The sequence below is a fragment of the Limulus polyphemus genome, unplaced genomic scaffold, assembly GCF_000517525.1.
Source record: "Limulus polyphemus unplaced genomic scaffold, Limulus_polyphemus-2.1.2 Scaffold2562, whole genome shotgun sequence".
Taxonomy (NCBI): Eukaryota; Metazoa; Arthropoda; class Merostomata; order Xiphosura; family Limulidae; genus Limulus; species Limulus polyphemus.
Window position 1 is genome coordinate 139,389 of NW_013668172.1, and position 21,933 is coordinate 161,321.

The 21,933-nt window shown below is 33.4% G+C and overlaps 1 protein-coding gene across 5 annotated transcripts in view; it reads right to left on the reverse strand.

Moving 5' to 3' along the window:
* The window catches only part of LOC106467307 (protein lev-9-like), a 63,062-nt gene that overhangs the window by 34,104 nt on the left and 7,025 nt on the right, over nucleotides 1-21,933 (reverse strand). For 3 of the 5 annotated variants that reach the window (XM_013927648.2, XM_013927647.2, XM_022395470.1), the window contains exon 2: nucleotides 6,782-6,914. In XM_013927648.2, the coding sequence (XP_013783102.1) occupies nucleotides 6,782-6,866 (85 nt within the window). In that variant the 5' untranslated portion in view covers nucleotides 6,867-6,914. Of the gene's footprint in view, nucleotides 1-6,781; nucleotides 6,915-7,458; nucleotides 7,513-7,985; nucleotides 8,099-21,933 lie in introns of those variants that run through there. The other 2 variants (XM_022395468.1, XM_022395469.1) reach the window with 2 other exon arrangements.

Genomic DNA, 21,933 nt, shown 5'->3' on the forward strand with positions numbered 1-21,933 from the left:
GCATTATAATGTTTACTGATAAACTGAAAAATTTCGTTAACATTCGGTTACTAATTTTAAAGTTATAGCATGAAAACTATAACAAGCACAAAATGGTTACAAGGTCAGTGATACTCAATATAATAGGTATGGCCTGGGTCAAACAACTGAGCAAATAGAGATACCACGAGGATACTTCAAGTAGTCTTACAGAACACCACATCTCGCAGTGGGCACTGGTAGAGCCAGGATGGATGGTATGAGCACTTTCCATTATCTTGGCTTGATATGCATTTTGAGTAAGTATACCCTGGGAGGCAACACCAGCCATTTGGTGGGGTTATATAAAATTAAAAAAAGTCAGATGATGTAGATAAGAAGAGATGAATATAGGGAGAGTCATCCACACACCCATCTGGATGATCTTGTCATGGGGCTGGTGAAGATGAGATGCAAGAAAATTAGAAAGGTGACAAATTGAATCCAAACAAACATCAATGAACCTTTGAGCATCCACATTTAGAGATGAACATACCAACCAGAGTCAATGCACCTTTCCACTAAGTGTAGAAAGTGAGAGGTCCCTGGAAGAAGAGGGGTCCCAGGGTAGAGATATTCAATGGCAAGGACCCAAAAAGGGGAGAAGTCTGTGGGAAGCAATACCAAGCAACATGAACAGGACACAGGGCTGAAGAAAGGGAGATATATAAAAAAAAAGTATGATTACCTTCTCAAGCAGTAGAAGTCTTAGGAAGAAAAGACTGGTCTGGGGAGAAAAGTATACAAGTGTGGTGGAAGATGGTGCAAGGAGCATTAATAGCCCAAACATTTGAATGATAGCAATCACAGGCAAGAAGGGAGAAATAAGTATGAAAAGAAAGATAGAACAAAGAGCAAGAAGCTAATGGCTCAAACAGGGCAAATGTGAGAGTGTAAAAAACCATATTAAGGTCCCAGTCAGGCATGAAAGTTGGGTGAGAAGTTCAGAGAAGGAGCAGAACAAAGAGGAGATGACAGGAAAAGAAACATCCTGTGGTACCAGGAGAGGCAAATAGCAATGAACAAGGCCACCCAATAACCAATAATGGCAAAGACAACAAATCATGGACTAACAGCTGGGTAAAAGGGCAGAAAAGTGGCTCACAGAAGGATGGTATGGAGGAAATGAGTGGCAGAGGGACCAATGTAAAAAAACCTGCCACTGTTGTTGATAGACAGACATAGTGGAAGGGTGAAAGGAATGTGACAAGAAGAATGTCACACGATCGACGAGTCCGGCCTAATGGCCGAAAGACCAGATAAGTCTCACATATGAAGATGAAGGGATAATATTCCTTGATGAAAAAGGGATGTGTGATGTTAAAATAATAGAGAGAGGATATTGAGCTGAGAAAGGGGATGGAAAGCAAAGCTGAGCTGACTAAAGAGGCACCAACAATAGGACCCTACAAGGCAAGGACCTAAGGAAGGAGACAAAGAGGATAGGCATATAGAAAGAGGTGAGACAAACTGATACTGAGTGAATCGACAGCCATAGCTGAAAAAATGAAGCACAGAGGACCAGAAGAGAGAGAGCCTGGAGTTAAGAAGAATGGCTAAAGCATCTATGAGAGATGTGTTCAACTAAGAGCAACCCAACGAATGACCTGGAGGTGTAAAGACCACTCCACTATTAGAGTGCAGACTAGTCAAGAGAGCAAGAGAGAGATACATCATGCTCACAGGCAAAGAGGATTAGGCTGAACTCAGCTGAGACAAGAGATAAATAAAATGCCCAGAAGTACTAAATACAGAGTGGGCATGAGAAAGGATGTAGATCTCATGACAAGCCACCCCAACTGAGTAGCCTCCTATAAAAGAAAAAGAGGTGTGAGAAGAGGATACCATCCAAGAATGGGCCAAAAGAAGTCAATCGACCAAGAAAAGAATATCAGCTCTGGACCTTGAATATGGTGAGCGAAGGCCCTCATGATACAAATGAATACAAAAGAGGCCAGGGCTATGTTCAAGGGAAAAGCAAAGAAATGAAAAATGCAAATCTGATAGATAGAACAGGAAAAACATATGGAAGATTGATCAAGAGGGATGTGTAAAAAAGGTATCCAAATCAATTATGGCCAACAGCAAATTGGTTAAAAAGACCATAGACAAGGTCAGAGGGAGTAGAAAATGAAATGGGAAGAGGAGCACAGAGAAGAGAGTGTGTGGTAGCAAAACGAACAATGACTGTCAGCAAAAGCTGAGACCAAACGCAGGAGAAGAGGAAGAGATGTGACATTATATTCACTGACAAAAAGAGCAACGAATTAGATGTCCACTAATAGAGTCTGGGGGGGGGGGGAGTAATATGAATTGGAGAGCTCTGAGGAAAAGTGCTCTGGAAACTGTGCAATAGGTGAACCAAGTTCCCTACATTTTTAAAATCAAACTGACCCTGATTTATTCCACCTGAAGATTATCAGGGATGGGCAGGATCCCCTTTAGCTTTACTCATAATAGTCCATGAGTGGCAGTCCATAATAAGAAGGAAATACCATCCAATAGGCACCTAGATGGTCTTATGGAACACCCCATTTTGACAGAGCCTGTTGCAGCCTGTAGTAATTATAGTGAAAGTGGTTGCTAGTGTGGAAATGAAAAGAGAAAACATACCTGCCTGGGATCCATTGACAAATAAAGGGACCCTGGAGATAAAAGAGTATATGATCATGGAAAATACTCACCTCTGGTTAAAATCTAACAGATGTGGGGGTAGTCAAAAACCCTCAGAAGAGGAAACTGCCAGAATATGTAAGTAATAAGATAGGAAAGTATTAATAGTAGTCCACATACCAGCCCACAGCATGTCCTCCAGAGGGCAATTCAACCTGGTGGCTAATGACATACAGATATGACAAATCTGGCAATATGTGACATGCAAAAGATTCCTCTCCTGTAACAACAATCCATTATAGGCCATGTGAATCAATTTAAGAAGCCACCTTGTTAGGGTAATGGTAAATAAATCATGGGAAATAGAAGGATTCCAATGGATGAATGAACAATTGATTTCTACTACCTCAAAATGAGTTAGTATGAGCCACATAACACTTGAGGGCCCTAACAAGACATAACAAACAATCAGGATTGGATCAGTCATAAATGTGAGAAATGGCTGGCATATGAATTGATGAGAAGGATCTTTCCTCTTCCCTGGCTGCCAGAGTATTGGAAAGAAAAGACCTATTGGGGGTAAAGCAAGTCAAATGTGAAATTTGAAGAGTCCACAAGCCAACAACAACAAAAATTATAATTTAAAAGAAAGGTGAAACTAAGAACATGAAGCTAAGGGATCAAAGTGAGGATGAGACAATGCATGTAAAACAACTGTAAAAGCCCAATTCGGAAATTGAAAAGGTAATTTAGGTCAAGGAATATGAAAGGATTTGAGTAAACCTGATAGTACTGAGGATTCAAGACTTTCCAATATTTGAAATACTGACAAATAGTGGATAAGAATGCCTTATATAAAGCCTCCATAGATGAAGCAAGACCCCTCTCAAGTCACAAAATGGGGTATGGTAGATACTTTAAGATGAAGAGGGTTTAAATTCCTTTTAATACACTACTGATGATAAGTATTCCATTTCCTTTGATAAAGAGTCGTGGTTGGCCTATGGAGAGATTTAGTTAAATACAGAGAAACTTTAGAAGTTTAACTCGTATGTCAGCCAAAGGACCGCACAACTTCCAAGCATGAAGATTGAGTTTCTGAACATCTGGGTGGAGAATGTATGATCAAGGTTGTTTCAACAGAGACTGCCAATGTGGAAGAGGTAGAGGTGGACATTCCTGTAGATACCGAAGAAGCGGAAACAATGTTTGAGCTGGCCAATGTGGTCCAACCAAGAGAACTCAACAGGGAGTGGAATAAGGGAAAAAATAGTCCGAACCTGGAGCAATAGCTGAATCAGGAGAAAGGCATACAAATTTAAACCTGTCCAGTCCTGACTGAACACATCTACTGCCAATGCTTGAGGATGAGGTATCGAAGACCAAAACAACTGCAGCTGAGAATTCCAATGAATCACTAAGGCATCATTCGTTTGAGACCCGAACTGAGAGCAAATCCACTGAAAAACCTCATGATGTAGCATCCATTCTGTAGGAAGAATCCAGTTAGATGACGACAAGTGATCTGCAATTAAATTCATCACTCCTGGAACATCACATGCTAAAAGACTGATACGATGGAAATGACGCCAGTAGATAAGATCCAAGGTATGAAAACAAAGGTCTTAAGAGTGTGAGCCTCATTGACGAGAAATCTGAGACACCACCATGGAATTGTCAGAATGTATCATGACAACTTTTTACCTCAAGAGAGACAGCCCTTGAACCATAACCCACTGTACTGCAAGGAGTCCAAGAACATTGATATGAAGAGTAGACTCATCTCCTGTCCAAATACCCTGGAACTCCTGACCTTGAAGATAAGCTATCCATTCCTGGTGGAGATGATGTAAATTGAATGACCAACCCTGAAGCCAGAACATCGAGTACCCATGGATCCCTGGTGAAAGAACTCCAGAAGTTCAGAGAGTGATGTAATCGTGCTCCCACTGCTCCTAGGATAGTCACCAACACCACTGTCGATGGTCCGCCTGAGCTGAAGATCCTCCAGAATATGAATAGTCTCTATTATGGGAACCAGTAGACCTGGGAACCAAAGGAGGGAGTTGGGAAACACTATGAGCCAACAAATTAGTGCCAGAAAGGGAAGAAGCCAGTGACAATAAAGAAGAATTTAAATGAGTAGAATCAATTCATGATTCTAATGTCTCTGGAACTCCGGCAAACAACATGGGATGGAGAAAAGGAGCTTCTTATAAATCCTTGAGGGCAGAATATGGTAAACAAACACTTTCTAACAAAGTGTCTCTACCCAATAAATCCCAACAACAAACCAGCCAGAAAACCAGAGAAAGAAGTGAAGAAGACAATCTGACTGAGATAGATGTCAGCAAAAATTCCGAACTCGTCCTCAAATTGCTGAGAGGAATGTGATAGGCTTCCAACAAAAGTTGGATTGAAGATAAATGCTACAAGACAGTCGTGAGAATAAGAAGAATCTGAGAAAACTGTGATCTGTTCAAAGTGATCACAGGTTCCAATCTAGACCCCCACAGGGGCAAAAAGGGGTCCATCCACTGAGAATCTAAATATACCTCCTCCAGGCAGTGATAAGCCAAAGCATGCTGTTCTGATAAACGTAGGGAACATGCAGAGCTATCCCCTCATGTAACTGAACAGCAAATCTCCCAGCATGAACAGCAGTATCAGGAGAATGAGAAAAAACCAACTAGTCACTTGCTGTCTTTTCTGCCAAGAAAGGAGTAGAGTCAAGCGCAATAGGAAAGACCCCCAAAACCTCAGAAACCCGAGTAACCAACTGAAGAAAAGAGGCTGGATATGGCTAATCAAGATGATCCTCTGTTAGAGGCCTACCTAGTAAATAAAGGAGCTGGAAAAAGCGAGTTTAAATTCTCCCCAGCTGGTCCCGGATCATTTACAAAAGCCACCTCAGAAACCCCTGGAAAGACACCCTTGGTCCGCATATATATCTCCACCTCACAACAGATCATATCATGGACAGTTTCAACTGAGAGTGACCCCCTCCCCTGGCCATTGACAAACACAGGATAGCAGAGGTGGAAGAGATGAGGTCTGGTTGGCCTCCATAGTAGAAACATTAACATAGGAATTCATACCCATAAGTACTTTAATTTTTTTGTTAAAGTAACTTATAAATATAAACAATGATATAACTGTAGTAATGCCAACCATGTTCAAAGTCTTAATAATCACAACACTCCTGTTTATAGAAACCTGTGCCGAATGCTTTGTCGAGTGATTACATTATCTGAATGAGGTGCTTATATACAGTACCTAGATAGAGGGCGCATTGAAGTTGGTGAAGAATTTTGCAAATTAGAATTTGCCAAGAGCATTTGAGCAGGGTATAAAAGACTGGAGCAAGTATTTTCAATGCTTAGATGGGCAAAGAGTGGAAACCCTGGAGATCGAGAAATAGCTATAATCAGTGGAAGTAAGTATGTTTGGGAAACATAGTTTTCATTATAGCAAATATAACAGCATTATATTAGTAATGAAGTTGACTAAGTACAGAAAACAGTAAAAGAAAAAAAAAAAGAAAAACTTTCTTTTTAACCATCTTAGCATCATCTGGACCCTAATGCATAAGGACTCATGTACAATACTTACCCAAGTTTCCAACAAATCACAAAATCTTTGTGATCTTGACAACTAACATTAGAATCATTTTGGGCATAATGAACAGCCAAGGCTAAAACATAAGATTAATCCTTACAAGGTTTGAGAAAATTCACTTGCAATTATAGATATTGACATAAAATAATAACATACTTGTATAAAACTTTAAGTTCAAAAGATGTTACATAATGTCAAACTGTTTTCTAAAGTTTTGGTGAAATTCCACTGAAAATTGTAAGAAGAAATCACAACACCCAATGGCTACATGCTCGAACATTCTTGTTGAACAATGATTAAATGATAGTAATTCAATCAAAAAAGATAAAACTGAGCTTCTCTACCTATGCATCCCTATATCTTAATCTCTTTCTACTATATATATATATATATTCACATAGTTTGATAAACTGTTGAAACAGTAAAAAGTTTATTATATAATGTACATCACTTCATCATTTCAGACAATAAATATTACAAGTCACTTCACAATGCTGATTTAGATATACATATTTTAAAACTTGTTACTAACCTTGTTCATAGCTGAATTTAAAAACCATCAGTAAAAGTACTAGTAGACTCCACTCTCTCCTTTGAAAATGCAGTGACAACCACATGACAATACAAAAAAGTTGTGACTCTGGTCAAACAATCATAAAAGGAATCTATAAGAAAATAGTTTATAAAATTATGAAAAAAACAGCTTAATATAAGCCTACTATACTTTTGTTATGTTAAAAACAGTCTATTACATACTTAACATTTTATTAATTGATATAAAGTTTACAATAACAATTGGATGAACATAAGGTTTATCAGATTATCCATGTTATCCAACTCAAGGACAGTTTCACGATTCAACATATCCATAACAAAATATCTTAAGAATTAGGGGCCTGAAAATCAATTATTGTCTGGACATTAAAAATCAACATGGACCAAATGGAAGAAAGAAATGAACAGTTTCCATTACCTTAGTTATATTGCTAAGTGATGTGTTCAAGTGAGTGACCATAAATACTGATGGTGATGCAATAATAGGCAAAAGCCATCCAATCAGGTGAACTTCCAACTGTATTCTAACAATTTATCTGTGCATTGAATTTGAAAAAATTTTGAACCACCCTGATTTTCTTGACTCAAAAGAACCTTACATTACCTGAAGCAGAAAAAAGTTAACTACAATTACATAAAAAAAAAGATCTTTACCAAAACAGTTGCTGTATATCCATGACCCCCCCCCCCATCAGGTTTCAGTTTTCAAATATCAAACTACCAAAAATGAAAACATCTTTCTCTATATTATGCTTTCTTATTATGTACCATTGTTTCATGATTTTTACATAAACACACAGAATATTAATAAAATCCACAGAGATACATACTGTACAGGCCTAAAAAACAGCAACACACACGACATTTATAAAAAACAAAGTAAAAATAAAATTCCCACAAAGCCATATATTGAATATTGTTTTACATGTAAAATTTGATTTATTTTTCCTTTATAATAACAAAACAAAAATTTTTTCAAAATAAGATAAGCTTATAAAACATACTTGTATCATCATGATTTACACTGTCTGTAAAATATATTTTAACTACAGTAGCTAATATCAAACTAAACATTACCAATTAATCATGTACAGTTAAGAAAACACTTCTGCAGGTAGATGAGAGAGACAAAAAACATAGACTGAGTGAATATGAAACAACTCTTTTCCAGATGTTCTTACCATAGAACCATTTACAGCCAACGTAGACAGCACACAATGGTGGAACAATTGGTAAACCGGAAAAACACTGACACAAGCAATGTTAGCATTAAGGAACTTCCTTTAAACTCTTCATGATTATGAACATACAATGGACTCCTTAACAGTCACACTAACAACAAACTCGCATTTTTCACAAGTTTTATCAGTTTTTGTTCAAATAACAATCTGATAAGTTATCATGCATTAATTTAAAAAAAAATAATTCCGGGACAATTTAAAGCAAGACACAAGACTCAGTGTATTCTTATAACGTTCTTGTGTAATACATAACCTACATATACATTACTTAATAAGGAACATATTGCACATACAGTATACATTAACTTTAAAGCACTTGAAGTACATATAAATGTTTTATTTTGGATAGAGAAAATAGAATATTTAAATAGTAGTTTCAAAATAAGTGTTAGAGATATAGATGAACTTAGTTAATATCATTCTAATGTTAGAAGTATAAGGAATAAAACGGATAAGTTCAAAGTACAAGTTGAAACGAAAGACTGATATAATCAATGTTTTTTTATTTTAAGTAACAGAAGACTTATATACAGAGATTTCCTTTTTATGTAAGCAAATAAGTGGAGATTATCAAAACAAGAGAATCCTCAATAGCCTCAGCTGTAATTAGATCTCAAATCAGTCACGAGATGGAACTATGAACTAAAAGTTTGTACTTGAAAAAAAAAAACTCGGAGCCATTCTGTGAGCTGCTATGCTATGGTTAAAAACAAAAACCTTGCATGTACCTGTAATTTAATTCAAAACTAATAAATTACTTTTAATGACTGAGATAAATGAAGCAATTGAAAATGGCTTAATAGAAAGAAAAAGATAACTGTCTGCAGGAACTCATTCTAATGTTTATTAATAACAACCTCTGGCAGATAACTCTTTAAACACAAATTATGTTTTGAACATTCACCACAAAGTCTTTCACTGAGTAAAACATATTTTAGCAATGTAGTGATATCATGCAATGTTAAAATGTAATTAAAGCCAATAAAATGAAACCTGAAAATAATATAAACTAGGAAGTGCAAAGAACTGAACAAAATAGAGCAGCTGCAAAGTTTCCAGTTAACTACTCATCAGGCAAGAATCACTTGCTTTCTTTGCAGAGGATGACTTCAAAGAATATCCTGCAAGATCTGTGTCCATAATTTTAGACTTTCTGATCAATAAAATGAAGCCACATATAGAATAAAGATGCCAAATACAGAGGACAAATTCTGACACAAAACCAGAATTATGGCACATGTTAAAACGTATGTGGAGAGACATTTAACAAATGAAACAATACTAAACGAAGGTAAATTTTTTAACCATGTTATGTAAAATATACATGTATTCCTACACACACGGACAAATCTAGGTCAAATCTTGTCATGAAAGAGAATAACAAAAACAGCGAGATCTAGTGATAATGATGCCATAAATTCTTATACTAACCATTAAACACACTGTAACAGAAAACGGCAGTTATAAACGTATATAAAGCTGACCTGATTAATAAATCATAAGCAAACACATACAACTTAGAATACATATGTAAGGTTATATATGTATGTGTTGAAATGAAAAAATGTTTATATTAATGTACTTAAACAAAGATACACAAAAAAAGAGAAGTTTAGTCTTAAATGTATTTGCTTATACTACATATATGTGTCCTATTAGTTTTAGAAAAGTATTCTTGTATCTAGTATTGTACCGAACAAAATAGCACATGTCAAGTAATGTTTTCTGTGTAAGCATATACTTTTCATAACTTGTGTAACTACAATATCTATTGTCAAAAGATTACAAACTGTCACTAGGAGTTAAGCTACAGCACTTAAAACAACTATTATACTGAACAAAGTGAAACAATGTAGTTAATTAAAAGTAACAACTTATTCTATACACACACACACACACACACACATATATAAATTTGGGAGTTACCCAACAAGCAAGTTAGGGCTACTACATTGTAACTCTAGTGAAAATGCTTATACATTATAGTATCAAGTACTATCTGAAAACTTTTCTTTCCAGCTACATTAGATTACTTCATTGTGATTTTCTTTAATTTTAAGTGCTTGGGCACTAAATATTTTTCTCAACATCAAAAATCCACAAAACCATTGTAACAAGTATTTTTCGTACTCAACCATTTAGCCCACAAATACCATAACAGACAATAGAGCTAGGGGATTAGTGGAATTTGTTAACTCATAAATTGTCAGGCTCTTAATCAATTACATTCAATAAATTCATTATTCTCACATGCACTTCAATAATTGGAATAATCAAAAATAGTCATAATCGTAAACACTAAATTTATTTTCCTGAATCGACACAGTGATTAAGCTGAATAATCTTGAATTAACCTAAATTAATAACAACAAATCATAATAGTAATATTTTGATTATTTGAATATCTGTAGTTGATTATTTTCAGAATATAATTTTGATTAATTGATTAATGTAGATGGCACTAATCGATGTAATTGAAGTCCACAAGTAATTTATTAATTGAGTTAGTAGCCTAGTTCTAACGAACAATGTCACAAGTTAACAAGTAACTCACATATACAAATAGTATATACAACATATATTACAAATATTCCCAAAATTCATCAGAATCATGACAATTTGAAGCATGCAAGTCAGCCAATCCAAAGAAAATTGGACTGCATCTGCCTAATATATCACCACAACAAAATTTTCTCCTTAAACCTGCATCAATCTGATATTCAAAACTGAAAATGATTTTTAAAAAAATCATGGGAAAGCTGATATTAAGATTATTTTGATTCAAATTAATCTGAACTTGGGTAGTATCAACTCAAATATATGAACATAAAACTTGGTTTAAACCTGAAAAGTCCAGAGTTATACATGTGATTCTCACAATGTATTTGCCCTTGTCAGTAGACTTATAATGCTAAAAGTCAGGTTTTAACCTGCAGCAGACAGAGAACAGCAAACACAATGTATTTCAGCCACAGTGGACTTATAACACTAAAAGTCAGGTTTCAACCTGCATTCGACAGATAACAGCAAACACAATGTGTTTCAGACACAGTGGACTTATAATACTAAAAGTCAGGTTTTAACCTACAGCGGACAGAGAATAGCAAGCACAATGTGTTTCAGACACAGTGGACTTATAATGCTAAAAGTCAGGTTTCAACCTGCAGCGAACAGAGAACAGCAAACACAATGTATTTCAGATACAGTATAGCTCCTTTTCAGAACTTTCAACATAATAAGTAAGTGATAACTGATGAGCTGTTTTTCATTTTCTTTATTCTTTTGGAATTACACTTGGGAGAGAAATTCTAATAGGTTTGTTTGTTATGAATTTCGCGCAAAGCTACACGAGGACTATCTGCGCTAGCTGTCCCTAATTTAGAAGTGTAAGACTAGAGGGAAGGCAGCTAGTCGTCACCGCCAACTCTTGGGTTACTCTTTTACCAACAAATAGTGGGATGAACCATCACATTATAATGTCCCAACGGCTGAAAGGGTGAGCATGTTTGGTGTGACGGGGATTCGAGCGCCCTAACCACCTGCCAGGCCATAATTATATTAGGACTTAAATAAATTGAACTGTTACTTTCATCTATTATCTATTTTGTTTTGTTTATGGAAATTAAAATACTCCATCCCAATATCTTCGTAGGCTTAGCCTTTCTGCTAGAGAGAAAAAAACAATTCTAGTCACAATGACTGATTACTAATTATATTACCAGTCACAACACAAAACAGTCATTACTTAATGCCTGTTCACTCTTAACTCTTAATAAATCAATAAGCATACATGTGTTAATAGAAAAAAATGTTTACATTGGTTGTTTTGATAATGTAACAGCCATTATTTCTATATACAGCTATGTTGACGATATAGATATCTCTAAATACATGAACATCATTTACTTAAATGTAATTGCCTAATAGTTTTCCACAATTTCATTTAAACAGATGTTTTATGATAATCTGCTAATGACCACCCATAGAGAATGGCACAGCAAAATACATTTATTGTCAGTAATTTATTACATTCTAGGAATGAATATAGATTTAACTATAGGTGAAAATATAATTGTATGATACTGCTCTCTGGACTCAGAACTAACCCAATTTTAAATTTTATAAAACGCTAGCACGTTAATTCTAAACCACTATGATCAATATTATTTGCTTTAGCATGCTTTGTGTTATTGACAGTAAAATAGGATAAACCTTGATTACCTCCATTCACATGCCACACCATGAATTTCAAAAAAAAGATAAAGGGCGATTTCAACACACAAGACTGACTGGTGACTTCCATGAACTTCAAAAAAAGATAAAAGCTGATTTTAACACATAAGACTGATGACTTCCATCTTTGCTGGTCAACTAGCTTTTGAAACAGTTTCCAACTGGTATTTACCAGTTAACAGAAATGCTGAACCTTGATACTCAACTTTCCCCAAGGGGCTACCCCTAGCCCAACAGGTGGTTTCCAGTGGCCCTTAATACCTTGTGTATTGTGGTTAAATGCTTAAAAATTTTCTAGAGAACACCATTCCCAAAATAAATAACTCATTTGAAGTTTCAAATCAGAAAAGCTGCTTAAAAAGCATAAATAATTCCTTCAAAGGTTTAGGAATGGAAACAGATGCGTGTCCATTTCAAGAGTGCACTATTGCGCTAGATGCAGGAATGAATTACTTAACAGGAACCAAGGCTTAAAAGAAAGATTATCAGGGATGTGCTTAGACAAGCAGGTGGGTTGGTTGGATGTACGAGACAGCTTTCAAAGTAAGGGAAAATTATATGCAACACATGGGATCCACTTAAGTAGATGAACTTGCAAGATGTTCAAGAAAGCTCTATGAAACTCTTTAAAATTTAAACTAAAATTTCATAGTGGTAAGGTAGGTTGGGAAATTAAGAATAAAATTAATAAGATCACTAGGGTAATAAAAAGAATGGAAAACTTAGAGAATAAGTTAACTAACAGTTTTAAAGATAATTATGTTAGATTTAAAGAAAGCTTAAGTGATATTGTTATAATGTTATTATTGAGAACAAAATGAATGAGTTCAATTTTAAAGTTGAAATGAAAAACTAATATAAATTAAATTACTATAATTTGGGCAGTTTTGAAGAATACTGATAAAAAGGAATTATTTTGGTATTCTAGATTACAAGTTATTTCACATTGATAAAGTTTTTAAAAGAGGGTAAGGGATATCTTCTTTCTCATGGATAAACAACATCCTGTTGGGAATGAAGACGTAAAAAATTCTAGTCAAAAACTTTAATCTATACGAGGTACAATCAGGAGTTTCTAGGGTAGAAGCTCCTAAATGTTATACAATGTAGGCCAACAGATCATGATATTAAAACTAGTAGCAAAGGTATTTTTGAATTATGTTAAAGGTAAGCAAAATGTGAGAATGGGGATTGGACCCTTATAAGACTTTTGCTGAATACTATGTAATGGCTAAATTTTTTAAATGTTTTATTTTCTGTTAGCAATAGAACAAAGTGATTAGGGTTTCTATATTTTTTACTATTTTCAATTATTCCAACTGTCCAAGTTAAGTAATGCTATCATGTTTGTTTGTTGTTAAACAAAGTTTTTTTAATTAACTCATGTGAAGATAATGTTTTATTTTATTTGTTCATACACTTGGTGGTAAAAAAAAAGAAGAAAAAGATTGAGAGATTAAACACCAAGGCCAGAGAAGTTTTTTATCCTAGGTTTTAAAAAATGTCAAAAATCAGATATGCAAGCTTTGTTTCATTTTGGTAGGGTAAAAGATAGTGGGCAGATAGATGCCTGAGGACCTAAGAATTTCTCAAGTTACTCAGTAGGGGTTCAGAAAAGAGTAAATAATTGGACTGTAAGATGGTGGATGTTATTAAGAGTACAGTCAAATTGGAGTGCCTGGGGAGTCAGTGCTTGGGTCTTTGCTTTTTTTGTTTTTGCATTAATAATACTGATAGAAGCATTATTAAAAAATTAGAAAATTTTGTGGATGACATTAAACTTTTGAAGGTCATATAATGGAGTGAATTAAACTGGGAACATAATAACCCTAGATCTATGTATGTCAAGTAATGTAGTAGATTTAAAATATTAATAAAATAGGGCTAGATCTATACAGTTCATATAATGGAGTAAATTAAAGTGGTCATTTCGTATGCCTAGATATATACAGTTCATAAAATGGAGAAAACTTAAACAAGCTTCATTATTTGTGCATAATTAGTGCTGCATATATAGATTAAAAAATAACATTTATCTAGTTACCAAATTTTCATTCTATGACATATCATAATTGTTATTTTTTATCTTTTGGCTGCTAGGCATTTGAGTGTAATTTATGGTGTCATATGCTTATGCTTATATAGTGTTGTACATGGAACATATCTGTTATAATTATTGTTTTATTATATAATAAAGAAGTGTCTAAACATCCTACTTCATCATTTTTTTAAGTGTCTAATTTTCTGGTGACTAGTTATCTGAGGTTCATTATTTGGATCCCACATTTCATGTTGATGGAAGCTCAATTAATAGAGTGACTGAAGAAAATGATCTTGGCATATTGGTGGATAAGTCACTCAAGTCATTAAGACAGTGCACTGATGCTAGTGGTAAAGTTAATAAAATTTTAGTGCATTAATAGGTGTAATCAAGTCAAAAGTGGTAGTTATATCTTTAGATAAATCCTTAGTTAGGCCTAACTGTGAATACTATGTAGTTTTGGCCTTGTTATTTATGAAAATATATTGACTAATAGGAAAAGATTCAAAAGAAGGATGCAAAAATGATTCTAGGGAAGAAAGGTTTATCTCATAGGGATAGATTAGGATCTCTCATCATACTTTCTCTTAAGAAAAGAAGAGTAAGAGGTGATCTTATTGAAGTTTATACAAACTTAACTTACTTTCTTAACCATGTGTTATGAAACCTGCACAAAAAACAGAATAAATTATAAATTCATAAAAATACTTTATCAAAACAGGAAAGTAGAAATGCATGGTGTATCAAATATCCAAGAAAACTAACAATAAAGATAATCTATTATTCATAAAGATATCTTATGCAGTGGTAAGAACTTTAAAAATATTATTCTGAAATGTTTTCTTGTTGGTTATCAGGCACTCAAACAGTTCCTAGTTTACAAAACAAGTATTGGTTTATTGAGCTTACATTTATCAATTATAAATAATAGTTACAAGAAGAAATAAAACACCTGACAAAATGAAACTGGTGAAAAGTTTATTGATACCAACACTTCTGAAATGTAGAGTAAGAGTACCACTTACAATTTCACAGTTCATTGTACAGGATAAAAACATCTGTTGATAATTAATTATTCTTCTGTATTAAGAACAACAAGCTAAAATCTATTACTGAATAAACAACGCACAAGTATATAATGTCAATGCGTTTTTAGGTCAATGTTTTAAGTTAAATGTTTGTTACATTTAAAAGGCACAATTTACATAAGTCACTTATGTAAATTCACTTGTTCTAGATGTGTCAAGGAAAACATAATCTAGTATTAAGAGGCTCTTCATTTTTTTAGAAGAATAAGATAACAAAAACAAAAATGGACCATCTGGTCCCTCAAGGCTGACTTTGCACACCTAACTTTGAGAAAAGTAAAAATTTAAATCCACTCTTTGTTTTGCTAAAACAATCAATTCATTTCTTAAACTATTGTAAAGTGCTGGCCTCCTCTCCTACCAACAGCAACTCATTCTATAAGTCAATCACCCTGTTAGGAAAAACAAAAATGTTAACCTATAGCTATAGCTCTACTATCTCAGAATCATTATAGTAGTTCTCCACTGAACCCTTTCCAATAAGCAAATATATTTTCACAGATAAGGAGACCAAAACTGTACACAGTATTCTAAGTAAGGCCTAACTAGTGATTTGTTCAGTAGTATAGGTTACCTCTTTGGACTTGTAATGCATAAGTACACTCTAAAATTCTATCAGCTTTTTACTAGAAAAAGAGCATTGTTTCAATTGCTTGAGTAACTTATCTACCACTAAGCCAAGATCCTTTTCTTATTTCATACTATTGCAAAATTAAATGAGTGAGCAAAATTAAAACCCATATGCATTATCTTGCACATACTATAAGTAAAAGTCAATTTTCAATAATTTGTCCAACTTACCAATTGATCCAAGTCATTCTGTAATAACTCAACATCCTTAAAAGAATCAAAAGTTCTCAATAGTTTAATGTCATAAAAAACTTTACTAATTTACTAATTATGTCCCCTTCAATATCATTAATGCAAATAGGAAAAAACAAAGGCCTAAGCTCAGACCCCTGATGCACTCCACTAGTAGCAAGGGTCCAGTTTGAATGGACTACTACAAACAAAATTTAGCTTTCTGTCATCCAACCATCCTACAAGCTAATTAATTCATTTTTATAATTCCTACTGAGGTGATTTACTTAGCTAATCTTTTCAGTATCACCCTATCAAAACTTTTCAGATAATCTAAGTATATCAAGTCAACACTCTTTCCATTATCCACATAATAGGTATCATCCTCAAAAAAAGGTTTATAAGATTATTAATGCAAGATTTACCTTTGGTGAGTTCCATGATGGCTTTCATTAATGATATCATATTGCACTAAATGATTTTATTTAACTTCTTTGATCAGATTCCCTAGAATCCTTCCCACTACAGAAAACTAGTTGTCCTATAGTTTTTCAGGACAACTCTTATCACCCATTTTATAAATAAAAGTAACATAAGGAACTCTCCAATCCTGAGGCACTTGTTCACTTTCTATTGATCTATCAACAATAATAGAGAATCTTGATTATTTGATCTTTGACCTCTATTAATATCCTGATGAAAAACTTTGTTGGGTCCTTGTGCTTCATTTTTAATCACTCAATCTTTCTACTCACATATTACATTACATATATATGATTTAAGGTTGGTCCATCTAGATCCCATCTACTAAACTAAACTTTAAAAAAAATCAAACTCAAACCTTGTTCTTATTCAAATATTTATCAAGCTCCTATTAAGTTAAATGTATCCACCACATCTGAAGGCAACCCATTCCAAAGGCTAACCACCCAGTTAGAAAAATAAAGCTGTCATACCCTGCCAAAATTTATACTTGTGTCTCTTAGACTGACCTTTCTCACCATTAAATACGATGGAAAAAGATAATGTATCATCACTATCAATTCCCTTAACAATCCTAAACACTTCCATCAGATCCCCTCGACCTCTTCAGTTTTTTAAAAGAAGAGTTCAGAGATCTTAACCTATCCTTGTATAACAACCTTTCATCCTAGTAGCCCTATTCTGAACCCTTTCCAAAAATTCAATGTCCTTTCTAAGGTAAGGAATCCAAGACTGAATACAATATTCTAAACGTGATCTAACCAATGACCTAAAAATAATATAATAATCTCTTAAGATTTGTATTCAATATTTCTGTAGATACGACCAAAATTCCTATTTGCCCTGCCACACTGTTTGAATGGTTTAAGAGACTGATCAACCAGAACATGAATATATTTTTCTTACATGACACTGTTAAAGTTATTCCCTTCAAAATTATACTCATAATTCAAATTGTGATATCCCACATACATTACTTTGCATTTATTATAATTAAAAGCCATCTGCCATACATTCATCCAATTCACAAAATAATACAAATACTTTTGTAAAGTAGCAGTATTAGTAACAACCAAAACCTCAATATCATTAGCAAACTTAAATAATTTATTGACCATTCCCTCATCTATGTCATTGATGTAAATCAAAAAAAGAGCAAAGTTCTCAACTGTGAGCCCTGGAGAGACCCCACTTGTGATATTAATCCAGTTTGACTGAACTCTATTTATAACAACCCTCTGCTTTCTTCCATCCATCCAGTGAGCCAATCTATCCCCCACCCCTACAGAGGTAATCTTTTTAACAAAACTTTTATGTTGCAGCTTATTAAATGCTTTCTGAAAATCTAGATACACCAAATCCACACTCATACCCTCAGTCACATAAGCAGTAACATTTTTAACTCTACATGAATGTAGAAAGCATGTTGTACAGAAAGTATTTCTTCCAAAGATTTGCCTGAGAATGTACTGAGTCAGTTTGCATGAAAGGAGAACTTCATAGTTGATATAAAAATACTTATTTTCATTTTAATGTTTTTATATTTCAGTTGCATAAACACTGGAACCTCCTCGATCAAAATCAGAAGGTTTTTGTTAACACTGCATATTCTATCTGTATATTTCTCTATACAAACAGGATATTTCATTCCTGAAACATCACATTAGTATAATACAAAGAATGGTTGAAAAACATGAAATAAATTGAGTAACACAGTTATTTCCTTTTCAGTATTAACCATGAAGTTACAAATTACACACATTCACAGCTTAAAACATTTACTTTCTTATTAAAAAGTTCTTCATTTTGTTTTTATTTTGCCTTATGGAACAATAATCCCCCAGACAATAAATAACGACAAGCTATTACACTGTTTCTGGCAAACAATAACAACTAGTGTGAAAAGCATTCAAACACTCAAAGCTCTTAGATATATTTCAGTAAAGCAACAAGCTTAGAGTGAAATTTATGTTATGAATGGGCAATATCTATAGCATAGGTAACTTGTACCAAACTCAGAAGATGAAGGGTTAGAATGAAAAAAACTGAAATGGGCAATTTAGCATGCAGATGTGTCACATGATACAGAGAGGTGAAATTTGGGATATTATATATTTCCTTTAAAATTAAGAAATATAATATTAAAATTTGAATTATAAACTAAGAATTAATGCTAAGTTTATTGACATACATTCATAATCAAGTTGTGAAAAAGGTTGTGCAATTTCCAGCTAAATAAAAGAATAAACATTCATTAAACAAATTTATAATAATACAGAAAAAAAACTGGTCTACAAAGTGCAAATCTGTAGCTCAGTTTACAAGTATTTTGTCAAATACAATGACATTTTGATTATCATACATTATATACAGATATTACTATTTACTTGTGAAAACTTAAATTTTACTTATTTTTGTTCAAACATATTACAAACAATAATAAAAAAAACACAATTCCTAGTATTTATGATGTTACAAAACTTACTTGCACTCTTGAAGACAAAATCACTAACCCTTGCTACAAGTTTCATTGATTCAAACTGAAGCGATCCCAAAAACTAATTTTTGTTAGTTTTAACTATGTATTTTAGAAAACAAAAAATTATCGCTCACAAGAACAGAACATTACAAACAATGAAAATTTACCTGGATTTCTAACTAATGTATAAACATGTTAAGAAATTAATTTCTGTTCACAGCAATGATTTTAGTAAAAACACTTCAACATTACATTGCAAATTTGCTCTTCACACAGTAGGGAGTCAAAAGTACAGCAATAAAATGATCACATTAAAAAAATAGATAGCAGATGTTAAAATGTTAAAGTTGAAAGTGTTAAGATAATTAACTTGGTTCATATTTGATCAATACTGCAGTCAGTGTAGAGGAAAAATAATATTAATTTTATTTTGTATTGTTCAACTTTTTGTTTCACTGTACATTGATGATTATGCAACAGTTAGAGTTAGGGTAGAGTAAATAGAGATAAAATTTAGTTTTATGGAAAAAACTTTTGATATTTATTTATGAGGTTCTAGAGGTTATGCAAATGAATTATGAAAAATAAGATGAAAAGAAGTATTTTTATTCTTAGCATGAAAATTGCCTTTCACTCAGATTGACTCAGTAAAGGGTTCAAAAATTTACAAGCAAATCTTCAGTAAAAAAACTATTAAAAATCTCTTTTTTTCGTGTATAACAGACTTGATAAATTTCATGAAGATTCATGTTGTAATTTCAGAACCATAGTAAACAATATTATGTATAGCTCCTAAGATATAAGATGAAGGGTCGATCAATCTGCTGAGCACATGAACATGGGATTAACATACTCAAAAACATCTTTACTATTAGTTATTTGCTATTAGTTTTGGCATTATCAGCAAGATGTTTTTTAGAAGCCCTTTTGAATAACCCAATTTCTTTTTTAACCAAATCTTTTATGGCACTTATCTCCTTTATGTCACTAGTAAGTCAATTATGTTTGGTCTTCCTTTTTATCATTTTCAACTTTTTATTAATGTGCCTATTAGGAACTAAAAGGAATTTACATTTAAAAAATTCCCAAATTTGTTCTTCATCACCATTTTAACTTATTATTTACTAATGTTAAATTTTGTTCATAACAAAATTGGCTTTCAATAAATCTGGAGCAAAAATTCATATATTTTTACCTCGACATGTAGCAAAACATCAAACCTAATTGTACAATGATCATTCTTTCCCTAATATTCTCCCACTTCAAATCTCTCTACCATCTGCTCTTTAGTGGTTAACAATAAATCTAAAATGGAATCCTTCTTCGTTGGCTCTCTGGCCATTTGGTATTAAAAAAAAAACCCATCATAAATCACTTGAAGAAATATTTTTCACTCATTGTTTGGCTACATTCAACCCAATAAATGTTTATAAAATACAAGTCACCCATAATTATTCTATCAGTATTTTTTATTAGTAAAAACACTAGTCTCATCAAACAATTTCTCACTGACCCTGTCTCTCTGGTCTGGTGACATAAATCGATTGCCAATTAAAATTTTTATACCCTTGAATTTCAGTTGTAGACCATACAAATTCAAGCTTTTAACTACCACTTTTTATGTCTTAAATCCTATCATGTTGCACATAACCTCTTATTTAAAAACCGTCCCCCAGTAGGATTGTAGTAAGTCTTTGAATTTACAATGCTAAAATCAGGGGTTCGATTCCCCTCAGTGGACACAGCAGATAGCCCAATATGGCTTTACTGTAAGAAAACATACTTATATAAAAAGCCACTACACCTTCTCTTTTAGTAGATCTACTGTCCAAATAGAACAATATATAATTTGGAATTTCAAAGTAATTCCTTTTATCAATTTTCTCCAAATCTAACAAAATTTTAGTAATTTCCATTATATACATACATACAATTTAAGGGCAACAAGAAACCTGTTGGTCCATCTTGGCTGTCCCATTCACTATATTAAACTCTAAAATAAAAGTAAAACACTGATTCTCAAATACAAAATGATAAAAACCCTATAACCCAAGTGCTTTTGAAAGGTGGACGTTTCTTCTTCAGGGGCAAACTGTTTGATTTGTATTTGTAGTTTTGTATTTTGTTTTTATGTATTAAAATTTACTATATCTGGCCTGAAGAAGACAGACCAATGTTCTGTTGAAACAGCAGTATGTTCCCCATGTGTCCCAGCACCACTTCCTAATGCTCATAAATCATCTGTCATTTTGCAATTATTATTTTACTAGAGGTGTACCCGTCCTTCGTACGGGTTGTGAGTATAAATAATACATCAATTTAACAATTAACAAACAAATTACTTTTACATTATTTACATTACATTTTTTATTGTACATTATTATAACAATTAAATATAAGTTAACAAAAGATACTGTGGTCATGTGTTAACTGCATCACTTAGAAAAAACGGAAAATGTCAAATTGTGATGAGTTGTACTTGTGTGTTTGTAGTGTATCACACATCTGTGAAAAAATTAATTTTATTTAACGAAGAGCCTCTTGATAGACGACATTGGAAGTACGTCCACCTGGGGCATGGAGAAATAGGCTGCGAGAAGGTCTGACTCTTGAGCAGGCTACATATAGTTTTTAAACTCCAAGGATAGTGTTCATAAAAAAGAAAAAAATATAAGAAAGAATGCAGTTCGCGAGTCAAGCGCAAAAGAGCAATGCCGAGTGGACGGGCGAGCGACCCTTAGCAAAGAAATACTTCTTTTAAAG